Raw genomic sequence first — 13733 nt, 5'->3', positions numbered from 1 at the left:
AGTTAGCAAATCCAACAGCCTGACGAGGTTTGGTTTCTGGATTGTTTGTTCGTCACTAATGAGGGGAGCGTTATCAATTCATGACTGTACAGATTAGACCAGTCATTTCAATCTGCTGCTCTAAAACAGAAAACAGCTCCTGTGTTAAAATCCACCACTTTTCCTCTAAGAGTCATGGGAGAGAAAAACAAAACATCTGTCACCTAATCGTCTCAGGGACAGTCTGTCCGTGCTGTTCTCAGTCGTTCACTTTAGCTTACAAAACCAATTATATAACCATTATCGTAAAAGTGTAGACCCAACTAGTTGTAGCTAATAATGCAGGTAATGGGTAAAAAAAAACTAGATATCTCCATCAGCCAAATCACCAGTTTCAGTAGGAGTCAGCAACCCTTGTGTATCCTACAGCATATGTGGCATTGGAGTCTAATGAAACGGGCCTTAGTGTAACGGGTTTAATGCCAGCAGGTCCTGCAGTCTTCTTAAATTCCATGAAGGAGCCAATTAGTGGTGTGACCGGCCTTTAAAAGCATGCTGCGTTTGAGGCCCGAGCACCGTAGGGTTTATTTAGACTACGAAGTGAGCCACATTGTAATATAATTAGCCTAGAAGCCTCAGCCTGGAGCTCCTTTTGTGTGCTAATGAAGACACAGCTGTCTGCCTGGGCCGGTCGGCGTGATGAAGGAGAGCCGTCCAGTGTTGCACGGCCGTACGGGTTGTCACCAGTCATCCTCACCATGAACGTCGACAAATGAAATGCATTCTTTCTTGTTCTTGTTCCAAGGGAAGCTGTTCGGTTTGCAAAACTCTGGACATTAGGTAAATGCCTTTAAAAAGAAAACACTAGAGCATGGCTTAAACCAAAAGGCATTATGCAGAACTCGTAAAAACCAAACATAAAACTTCAAATGTCTTAAAACAGTCTCCTCAAACTGTCTCTTTAAGTGGTGATGAAGGCTGATCTCTATTAAAAGAGTAAAAAATAAATATGTCTATATCAAAGTGCCTTCAATTGAAATCCAGGTAAAGTACCCTTTGACCTTTCAAACATCACTGAGAGTCATGGCTCAACAGAAAAGTTTTAACGGTATCCTTGGAATGTCCCAACTATGATGTCATCCCATTGAAGTTGAAATTTGAAACGGTTAAGGCAAGGGTTATGGTTAAGGTTAGGGTGAGGGTAGGGGTTAAGGTTAGGGTAGGGATGTCCCAAGGATGCCGAATAGCACTAACCATGGCTCAATGGATCCATTACCAAGCATTCTGAGCTGGAAGGAAACAGCAAGGATTCTTTCCCAAACACACCAGGCAGGACAGAACTTTCACTCTCCCACACTCTTGTCCTCCATACAGTGAAGGAGAGAGTGCTGATTTCTGAATTACACTGGCACAGAGAGAGAGAAAGAGGGGACAGTGGCTACCGGATGATGGGGAGGCTCCTGGCTGAGAGAGATCCATTGTCATTTGTTTGGTTTTTACTGAAGGATTCTGTCCTACTCTTCCATGTGGAGCGCTGCATTTGGTCACGTCCCCCAGAGAGAGGAAGCTACCCACTGGCCACGTCCCTCAGAGAGAGGAAACTACCTTCTGGTTACATCCCCCAGAGAGAGGAAGCTACTCTCTGAGAGAGGATGCTACCCTCTGGTCACATCCCCCAGAGAGAGGATGCTACCCTCTGGTCACATCCCCCAGAGAGAGGATGCTACCCTCTGGTCACATCCCCCAGAGAGAGGACGCTAGATAAACCTTCAGAGGAGTTGGATGAAAACAAATCTCCAGTCGGCAACCCACATGAGCTCTGCCTCTCTAACCCACTTTCTCTCTGCTCTGACATATCATCTGGAGAGACATACTTTGCAGTGAGTACAGAACCATATCAGAGTCTGATTCCTACAGTCTGATAAGTCTTAGGTATATAATAATGACCCTGTTTCCAGATGGGCTAGTAAAATGAGTAGGTAGATGTACACCCCAAAAAAGTTTGTGACTTAATTTTTTTTTTTTCTCATTCGACAAATTCCAGATGCTACAAGCATGATGATAATGAAAAGATATCGACGCATTGTCACATTGTATAAATGATTGGAGACAAGCGCAGGAATACGTAATAGAGGGTTTTAATACTCCACCCAAATTACACAACATCCCATGAAAGGCACGGGGACGAAGCCCAAAACAAACACGTAAACAAACACATAGGGATGTAACCCAAAGAAAAGAACGAGGTTAAACCTCTAATAAATACACAGGACGAGACACGGAATAACAATGCACGGGACGAGACCAGTAATTACACTGCAAGGGACCCGTAATAACAATTGCATAAAACACGCAGCACGAACGCCAAAACACAGGTACTCACAGGACCAACAGACATGGTAACAATAATCGACCAGGACAATGGGGAACAGAGGGCACATATATACAATTACTCATCAGGAAAAATGGTAACCAGGAATGCGTAATTAGACAGTTCAGTGAAGCCTAGAAGGCCAGTGATGTAGAACTCCGGAACTGGTGCACGGAATGAGCAGCAGTACCGGGGGAATTCGTGACAGGCATCTAGAAATGTAAATTTTACAAACCTGATTGATGCCCTCGCTACCTAAAAGAAAAACACCCAATGCTATCTAAAAAAACAGCCAACCCCACTTATAAACTCACACAACACCTGTACAGCCTACCTGTCTCCCATCCATTGCCCCTCTCATCTCTTTGAATGTGGCCTGATATTCACCAATATAGTCATGCTTCCCATTGGAGTCCCAGTCCCACACTGTGCACTGATAGAGAGAGAGAGAGAGAGAGAGAGAGAGAGAGAGAGAGAGAGAGAGAGAGAGAGAGAGAGAGAGAGAGAGAGAGAGAGAGAGAGAGAGAGAGAAGAGAAGAGAGAAAGAGTAGGTTAGAAAAAGGGATTTCAGTTAATGATCAAATACTACAGTGTCAATATGAACATATCACCTAACCTATCTGTGAATGCTGCAGTTGAACAAGATCTCCAGACTGAATGTGACTAACTTTGTGGTGTCATGTAGATTCTGGCATGGTTGAAAGTTCTTCCCCTGGTGTTCACACTCATTACAACTCACTGGGACCAGTTTCAGAAAACTAGAGCAGACTCCCCTGTGATGCTTCTCCATTAATAAATCAGTAAGGCGACATTTCTGGAGTTTTAATAGTCTCATGAAATATAGAATTGAGGATGTGAAAGAAGGCTTTTGACGAAAGACAGAGAGATAGAGCATTGCATTTGTGTGTGCGTGTATGTTTATTTTGTTTAACATTATACATTTTTAAATGAATTACTACACTTAATTTTTAAGCACACGTTTTATCATAATTTCTTATAAAAAGATCTGTCAGTGGTATTTTGCAGAGGTGGAACACTAACTGGACCAGGCAAAGAGTACCCCCTCAACCCCCCTCCCTTTTCTCCTTAGTAAGTGGTTTCTTCCAAGGTGCGCCACCGAGCAAAGATATGCTAGGCAGGTCGCTAGATACTCTTGTGCATGCAGACAGTATCGTCAGTTGAGGAGGAGAGAGAGTGTTGAGTTACATGCACAGCGTTTGATTTGATGAGGGTGAACCTTCACCCCAGCCTGAGGTCCTGAGCGCTCTTGAGCAGGTTTTCATCAAGGATCTCTCTGTGCTCCATTCATCTTTTCCTCGATCCTGCTTGTCTCCCAGTCCCTGCTGCTAAAAAACATCCCCACAGCATGATGCTCCCACCACCGTGCTTCACCGCCAGACATGACGCTTGGAATTCAGGCTAAAGAGTTAAATCTTGGTTTCATCAGACCAGAGAATCTTGTTTCTAATGGTCTGAGAGTCTTAGCTGCCTTTTGGCAAACTCCAAGCGGGCTTTTATATGCCTTTTACTCAGGAGTGGCTTCCGTCTGGCCACTCTACCATAAAGGCCTGATTGGTGGAGTGCTGCAGAGATGATTGTCCTTCTGGAAGGTTCTCCCATCTCTACGGAGGATCTCTGGAGCTCTGTCAGAGTCACCATTGGGTTCTTGGTCACCTCCCTGACCAAGGGCTTTCTCCCCCGATTGCTCAGTTTGGCCAGGCGGCCAGCTCTAGGAAGAGTCTTGGTGGTTAAGAATGATGGAGGCCACTGTGTTCTTGGGGACCTTCAATGCTGATAAACTTCCCCAGATCTATGCCTCAACACAATCCTGTCTCGGAGCTCTATGGACAATTATTTTGACCTCATGGCTTGTTTTTTGCTCTGATATACACTGTCAACTGTGGGACCTTATATAGACAGGTGTGTGCCTTTCCAAATCATGTCCAATCAATTTAATTTACCACAGGTGGACTCCAATCAAGTTGTAGAAACATCTCAAGGATGATCAATGGAAACAGGATGCACCTGAGCTCAATTTCGAGTCTCATAGCAAAGGGTCCTAATACTTATGTAAATAAGATATTTCTGTTTTTTACTTTTAATAAACTTGCAACATTTCTAAAAAACAGTTTTTGCTTTGTCAATATGGGGTATTGTGTGTAGATTGATGAGGATTTTTATTTACTTAAATATTTTTAAAATAAGGCTGTAACATAACAAAATGTGGAAAAAGGGATGGGGTCTGAATACTTCCGAATGCACTGTATATACAGTAACAGTGTGGCAGTTGTACTAAACTCCTAAGGCATAACATTTGGCATAGAATCAATGTGCATCATTCATTAAAATGACATTTGAACAGGTAAAGAGGTATGCTTAGATAACCTTCTTTTTTCACTTCTTTTTTTTGTACATAGTATTAGTGTCACGCCCTGACCATAGAGATCCTTATTATTCTCTATGTTTGGTTAGGTCAGGGTGTGACTCGGGTGGGGAAGTCTATGTTTTCTGTGTCTTTGTTTTTTGGGCCAGTGTGGTTCCCAATCAGAGGCAGCTGTCTATCGTTGTCTCTGATTGGGAATCATACTTAGGCAGCCGGTTTTCCACCTGTGTTTGTGGGAGGTTGTTTTCTGTTTAGCACCTGAGCCTGACAGAACTGTGCGCTTTCGTTTTTTCACCGTTTGTTATTTTGTTTGAGTGTGTTGTGAAATAAATTATCATGAACACTTACCACGCTGCGCCTTGGTCCACTTCTCCTTCTAACAACGAGCGTTACAATTAGGCATAATGATTATGGCTCTAGATTGCAGAACAAGCTGTTTCACTTGTTCGAAAAACACTAAATCCTCAGAATTAGAGAGGTTGGCTGGCCAGTCCCACACACACACACAGCCTTCATCCTCACGTACCTCTAAAATAATGGGTGCATGACGCCCCTGTTTGTGTGTGTGTGTGTGTGTCTAGGTTTCACATGGATCATAGATAAATAAAAGTGTCATAACCGTGGCCTTGTAACGTCTGTTTAATAAATTTGTGTTCAATTAATGCTCTTGTATTATACAGTTTGTGATAAGGAGGTTAACCTGAGCTAACATTAACAGCATCTTGTGAAAAGTCCCATTGGAGGGGAAGACATTTTATTATCCATTAAAACTAGAGGCATATTAACTCCACAGGGAATCATTCACTATCACTGCCTCTGACACCCACACACACACATACACCCACACACACCCACACATCCACCCACCCACACACCCACATACACCCACACCCCTGAGACTCCTCATTGGGCTTGGCAAGGAGAGCTAAATTGGTGTCTTTTCTACACGACTCTCTTTTCCTCTGGTGAAAGGCTCAACCAATTGGGTAGCTGTCCAATTAACAAGAAGGGATATTCAGGGGGCAGGGATGTTGAAGGGGAGGGCGGGACTTTCATCCAAAACCATTAGCTTCCCTCATTAACTAGACAGAACTAGAAGAGCTGGGTCATATGGAAACTGCTTCAATATCAGAATACTGACATTATGATGATATTATTATGCTACTATTATGATGCTACCATTATGGTCTACTATTATGATGCTACCATTATGATGCTACCATTATGGTCTACTATTATGATGCTACTATTATGGTCTACTATTATGATGCTACTATTATGATACTACTATTATGATGCTACCATTATGGTCTACTATTATGATGCTACCATTATGATGCTACCATTATGGTCTACTATTATGATGCTACTATTATGATGCTACCATTATGGTCTACTATTATGATGATACTATTATGATGCTACCATTATGGTCAACTATTATGATGCTACCAATATGATGCTACCATTATGGTCTACTATTATGATGCTACTATTATGATACTACTATTATGATGCTACCATTATGGTCTACTATTATGATGCTACCATTATGATGCTACCATTATGGTCTACTATTATGATGCTACTATTATGATGCTACCATTATGGTCTACTATTATGATGCTACTATTATGATGCTACCATTATGGTCTACTATTATGATGCTACCATTATGATGCTACCATTATGGTCTACTATTATGATGCTACTATTATGATTCTACCATTATGATGCTACCATTATGGTCTACTATTATGATGCTACCATTATGGTCTACTATTATGATGCTACCATTATGGTCTACCATTGATGCTACCATTATGGTCTACTATTATAATGTTACCATTATGGTGTACCATTATGATGCTACCATTATGGTCTACTACTATGATGCTACTATTATAATGCTACCATTATGTGCTACTATTATGATGCCACCATTATGGTCTACTATTATGATGCTACCATTATGGCCTACCATTATGTGCTACTATTATGATGCTACCGTTATGGTCTACTATTATAATACTACTATTATGATGCTACCATTATGTGTTACTATTATGATGCCACCATTATGGTCTAGTATTATGATGCTACCATTATGGTCTACTACTTTGATGCTACTATTATGGTCTACTATTATGATGCTACTATTATGATACTACTATTATGATGCTACCATTATGGTCTACTATTATGATGCTACCATTATGATGCTACCATTATGGTCTACTATTATGATGCTACTATTATGATGCTACCATTATGGTCTACTATTATGATGATACTATTATGATGCTACCATTATGGTCAACTATTATGATGCTACCAATATGATGCTACCATTATGGTCTACTATTATGATGCTACTATTATGATACTACTATTATGATGCTACCATTATGGTCTACTATTATGATGCTACCATTATGATGCTACCATTATGGTCTACTATTATGATGCTACTATTATGATGCTACCATTATGGTCTACTATTATGATGCTACTATTATGATGCTACCATTATGGTCTACTATTATGATGCTACCATTATGATGCTACCATTATGGTCTACTATTATGATGCTACTATTATGATTCTACCATTATGATGCTACCATTATGGTCTACTATTATGATGCTACCATTATGGTCTACTATTATGATGCTACCATTATGGTCTACCATTGATGCTACCATTATGGTCTACTATTATAATGTTACCATTATGGTGTACCATTATGATGCTACCATTATGGTCTACTACTATGATGCTACTATTATAATGCTACCATTATGTGCTACTATTATGATGCCACCATTATGGTCTACTATTATGATGCTACCATTATGGCCTACCATTATGTGCTACTATTATGATGCTACCGTTATGGTCTACTATTATAATACTACTATTATGATGCTACCATTATGTGTTACTATTATGATGCCACCATTATGGTCTAGTATTATGATGCTACCATTATGGTCTACTACTTTGATGCTACTATTATGATGCTACCATTATGGTCTACTATTATGATGCTACTATTATGGTCTACTATTATGATGCTACTATTATGATACTACTATTATGATGCTACCATTATGGTCTACTATTATGATGCTACCATTATGATGCTACCATTATGGTCTACTATTATGATGCTACTATTATGATGCTACCATTATGGTCTACTATTATGATGATACTATTATGATGCTACCATTATGGTCAACTATTATGATGCTACCAATATGATGCTACCATTATGGTCTACTATTATGATGCTACTATTATGATACTACTATTATGATGCTACCATTATGGTCTACTATTATGATGCTACCATTATGATGCTACCATTATGGTCTACTATTATGATGCTACTATTATGATGCTACCATTATGGTCTACTATTATGATGCTACTATTATGATGCTACCATTATGGTCTACTATTATGATGCTACCATTATGATGCTACCATTATGGTCTACTATTATGATGCTACTATTATGATTCTACCATTATGATGCTACCATTATGGTCTACTATTATGATGCTACCATTATGGTCTACTATTATGATGCTACCATTATGGTCTACCATTGATGCTACCATTATGGTCTACTATTATAATGTTACCATTATGGTGTACCATTATGATGCTACCATTATGGTCTACTACTATGATGCTACTATTATAATGCTACCATTATGTGCTACTATTATGATGCCACCATTATGGTCTACTATTATGATGCTACCATTATGGCCTACCATTATGTGCTACTATTATGATGCTACCGTTATGGTCTACTATTATAATACTACTATTATGATGCTACCATTATGTGTTACTATTATGATGCCACCATTATGGTCTAGTATTATGATGCTACCATTATGGTCTACTACTTTGATGCTACTATTATGATGCTACCATTATGGTCTACTATTATGATGCTACTATTATGATGCTACCATTATGGTCTACTATTATGATGCTACCAATATGATGCTACCATTATGGTCTACTATTATGACGCTACCATTATGATGCTACCATTATGGTCTACTATTATGATGCTACTATTATGATACTACTATTATGATGCTACCATTATGGTCTACTATTATGATGCTACCATTATGATGCTACCATTATGGTCTACTATTATGATGCTACCATTATGGTCTACTATTATGATGCTACCAATATGATGCTACCATTATGGTCTACTATTATGATGCTACTATTATGATACAACTATTATGATGCTACCATTATGGTCTACTATTATGATGCTACTATTATGATGCTACCATTATGGTCTACTATTATGATGCTACTATTATGATGCTACCATTATGGTCTACTATTATGATGCTACTATTATGATGCTACCATTATGGTCTACTATTATGATGCTACCATTATGATGCTACCATTATGGTCTACTATTATGATGCTACTATTATGATTCTACCATTATGATTCTACCATTATGGTCTACTATTATGATGCTACCATTATGGTCTACTATTATTATGCTACCATTATGGTCTACCATTATGATGCTACCATTATGGTCTACTATTATAATGTTACCATTATGGTGTACCATTATGATGCTACCATTATGGTCTACTACTATGATGCTAAAGTTATAATGCTACCATTATGTGCTACTATTATGATGCCACCATTATGGTCTACTATTATGATGCTACCATTATGGCCTACCATTATGTGCTACTATTATGATGCTACCGTTATGGTCTACTATTATAATACTACTATTATGATGCTACCATTATGTGCTACTATTATTATGCCACCATTATGGTCTAGTATTATGATGCTACCATTATGGCCTACTATTATGATGCTACTATTATGATAATACCATTATGTGCTACTATTAAGATGCTACTATTATGATGCTACCATTACTTGCTACTATTATGATGCTACCAATATGTTGGTACCATTATGGTCTACCATTAAGATGCTACTATTATGATACTGCTATTAGGATGCTACCATTATGGTCTACTATTATGATGCTACCATTATGATGCTACCATTATGGTCTACTATTATGATGCTACTATTATGATGCTACCATTATGGTCTACTATTATGATGCTACTATTATGATGCTACCATTATGGTCTACTTTTATGATGCTACCATTATGATGCTACCATTATGGTCTACTATTATGATGCTACCATTATGGTCTACTTTTATGATGCTACTATTATGATGCTACCATTATGGTCTACGATTATGATGCTACCATTATGGTCTACCATTATGTGCTACTATTATGATGCTACCATTATGATGCTACAATTATGGTCTACTATTATAGTGTTACCATTATGATGCTACCATTATGGTCTACTACTATGATGCTACTATTATAATGCTACCATTATGTGCTACTATTATGATGCCACCATTATGGTCTACTATTATGATGCTACCATTATGGCCTACCATTATGTGCTACTATTATGATGCTACCGTTATGGTCTACTATTATGATGCTACCATTATGGCCTACTATTATGATGCTACTATTATGATGCTACCATTATGTGCTACTATTATGATGCTACCAATATGATGCTACCATTATGGTCTACTATTATGATGCTACTATTATGATACTACTATTATGATGCTACCATTATGGTCTACTATTATGATGCTACCATTATGATGCTACCATTATGGTCTACTATTATGATGCTACTATTATGATGCTACCATTATGGTCTACTATTATGATGCTACTATTATGATGCTACCATTAAGGTCTACTATTATGATGCTACCATTATGGTCTACTATTATGATGCTACCATTATGGTCTACCATTATGATGCTACCATTATGGTCTACTATTATAATGTTACCATTATGGTGTACCATTATGATGCTACCATTATGGTCTACTACTATGATGCTACTATTATAATGCTACCATTATGTGCTACTATTATGATGCCACCATTATGGTCTACTATTATGATGCTACCATTATGGCCTACCATTATGTGCTACTATTATGATGCTACCGTTATGGTCTACTATTATAATACTACTATTATGATGCCACCATTATGGTCTAGTATTATGATGCTACCATTATGGCCTACTATTATGATGCTACTATTATGATAATACCATTATGGTCTACTATTATGATGCTACTATTATGATGCTACCATTAAGGTCTACTATTATGATGCTACCATTATGGTCTACTATTATGATGCTACCATTATGGTCTACCATTATGATGCTACCATTATGGTCTACTATTATAATGTTACCATTATGTGCTACTATTATGATGCTACCGTTATGGTCTACTATTATAATACTACTATTATGATGCCACCATTATGGTCTAGTATTATGATGCTACCATTATGGCCTACTATTATGATGCTACTATTATGATGCTACCATTACGTGCTACTATTATGATGCTACCAATATGTTGCTACCATTATGGTCTACTATTAAGATGCTACTATTATGATATTGCTATTAGGATGCTACCATTATGGTCTACTATTATGATGCTACCATTATGATGCTACCATTATGGTCTACTATTATGATGCTACTATTATGATGCTACCATTATGGTCTACTATTATGATGCTACTATTATGATGCTACCATTATGGTCTACTATTATGATGCTACCATTATGATGCTACCATTATGGTCTACTATTATGATGCTACCATTGTGGTCTACTTTTATGATGCTACTATTATGATGCTACCATTATGGTCTACTATTATGATGCTACCATTATGGTCTACCATTATGTGCTACTATTATGATGCTACCATTATGATGCTACAATTATGGTCTACTATTATAGTGTTACCATTATGATGCTACCATTATGGTCTACTACTATGATGCTACTATTATGATGCTACCATTATGTGCTACTATTATGATGCTAATATTATGATGCTACCATTATGGTCTACTATTATGATGCTACCAATATGATGCTACCATTATGGTCTACTATTATGATGCTACTATTATGATACTACTATTATGATGCTACCATTATGGTCTACTATTATGATGCTACCATTATGATGCTACCATTATGGTCTACTATTATGATGCTACTATTATGATGCTACCATTATGGTCTACTATTATGATGCTACTATTATGATGCTACCATTAAGGTCTACTATTATGATGCTACCATTATGATGCTACCATTATGGTCTACTATTATGATGCTACTATTATGATGCTACCATTATGATGCTACCATTATGGACTACTATTACGATGCTACCATTATGGTCTACTATTATGATGCTACCATTATGGTCTACTATTATGATGCTACCATTATGGTGTACCATTATTATGCTACCATTATGGTCTACTACTATGATGCTACTATTATAATGCTACCATTATGTGCTACTATTATGATGCCACCATTATGGTCTACTATTATGATGCTACCATTATGGCCTACCATTATGTGCTACTATTATGATGCTACCGTTATGGTCTACTATTATAATACTACTGTTATGATGCTACCATTATGTGCTACTATTATGATGCCACCATTATGGTCTATTATTATGATGCTACCATTATGGTCTACTACTTTGATGCTACTATTATGATGCTACCATTATGGTCTACTATTATGATGCTACCATTATGGTCTACTATTATGATGCTACTATTATGATGCTATCATTATGTTCTACTAATATGATGCTACCATTAAGGTCTACTATTATGATGCTACCATTATGATGCTACCATTATGGTCTACTATTATGATGCTACTATTATGATGCTACCATTATGATGCTACCATTATGGACTACTATTACGATGCTACCATTATGGTCTACTATTATGATGCTACCATTATGGTCTACTATTATGATGCTACCATTATGGCCTACTATTATAATGTTACCATTATGGTGTACCATTATTATGCTACCATTATGGTCTACTACTATGATGCTACTATTATAATGCTACCATTATGTGCTACTATTATGATGCCACCATTATGGTCTACTATTATGATGCTACCATTATGGCCTACCATTATGTGCTACTATTATGATGCTACCGTTATGGTCTACTATTATAATACTACTGTTATGATGCTACCATTATGTGCTACTATTATGATGCCACCATTATGGTCTATTATTATGATGCTACCATTATGGTCTACTACTTTGATGCTACTATTATGATGCTACCATTATGGTCTACTATTATGATGCTACCATTATGGTCTACTATTATGATGCTACTATTATGATGCTATCATTATGTTCTACTAATATGATGCTACCATTATGATGCTACCATTATGGTTTACTATTATGATGCTACTATTATGATGCTACCATTATGATGCTACCATTATGGTCTACTATTATGATGCTACCATTATGATGCTACCATTATGGTCTACCATTATGATGCTACCATTATGGTCTACCCTTGAGGCTACCATTATGGTCTACTATTATAGTGTTACCATTATGATGCTACCATTATGGTCTACTACTATGATGCTACTATTATGATGCCACCATTATGGTCTACTATTATGATGCTACCATTATGGCCTACTATTATGATGCTACCATTATGGCCTACTATTATGATGCTACTATTATGATGCTACCATTATGTGCTACTATTATGATGCTACTATTATGATGCTACCATTATGTGCTACTATTATGATGCCACCATTATGGTCTATTATTATGATGCTACCATTTTGGTCTACTACTTTGATGCTACTATTATGATGCTACCATTATGGTCTACTATTATGGTGCTACTATTATGGTGTTTCCATTATGGTGTACCATTATGATGCTACCATTATCGTCTACTATTATGATTCTACCGTTATGGTCTACTATT

The 13733-nt window shown here is 37.4% G+C and overlaps 1 protein-coding gene across 1 annotated transcript in view; it reads right to left on the bottom strand.

Annotated features, from left to right (window-relative positions):
• LOC106574842 (copine-4) overlaps positions 1–13733 on the bottom strand; it is a 95104-nt gene that overhangs the window by 26802 nt on the left and 54569 nt on the right. Inside the window, exon 8 of the mRNA XM_082975659.1 lies at positions 2685–2783. Coding sequence (XP_082831785.1) covers positions 2685–2783 — 99 coding nt within the window. The remainder of the gene's footprint in view (positions 1–2684; positions 2784–13733) is intronic.

This window comes from Salmo salar, chromosome 05 (assembly GCF_965601325.2).
Source record: "Salmo salar chromosome 05, fSalSal1, whole genome shotgun sequence".
NCBI classification, from domain to species: domain Eukaryota; kingdom Metazoa; phylum Chordata; class Actinopteri; order Salmoniformes; family Salmonidae; genus Salmo; species Salmo salar.
This window is presented reverse-complemented; position numbering and strand designations above follow the sequence as displayed.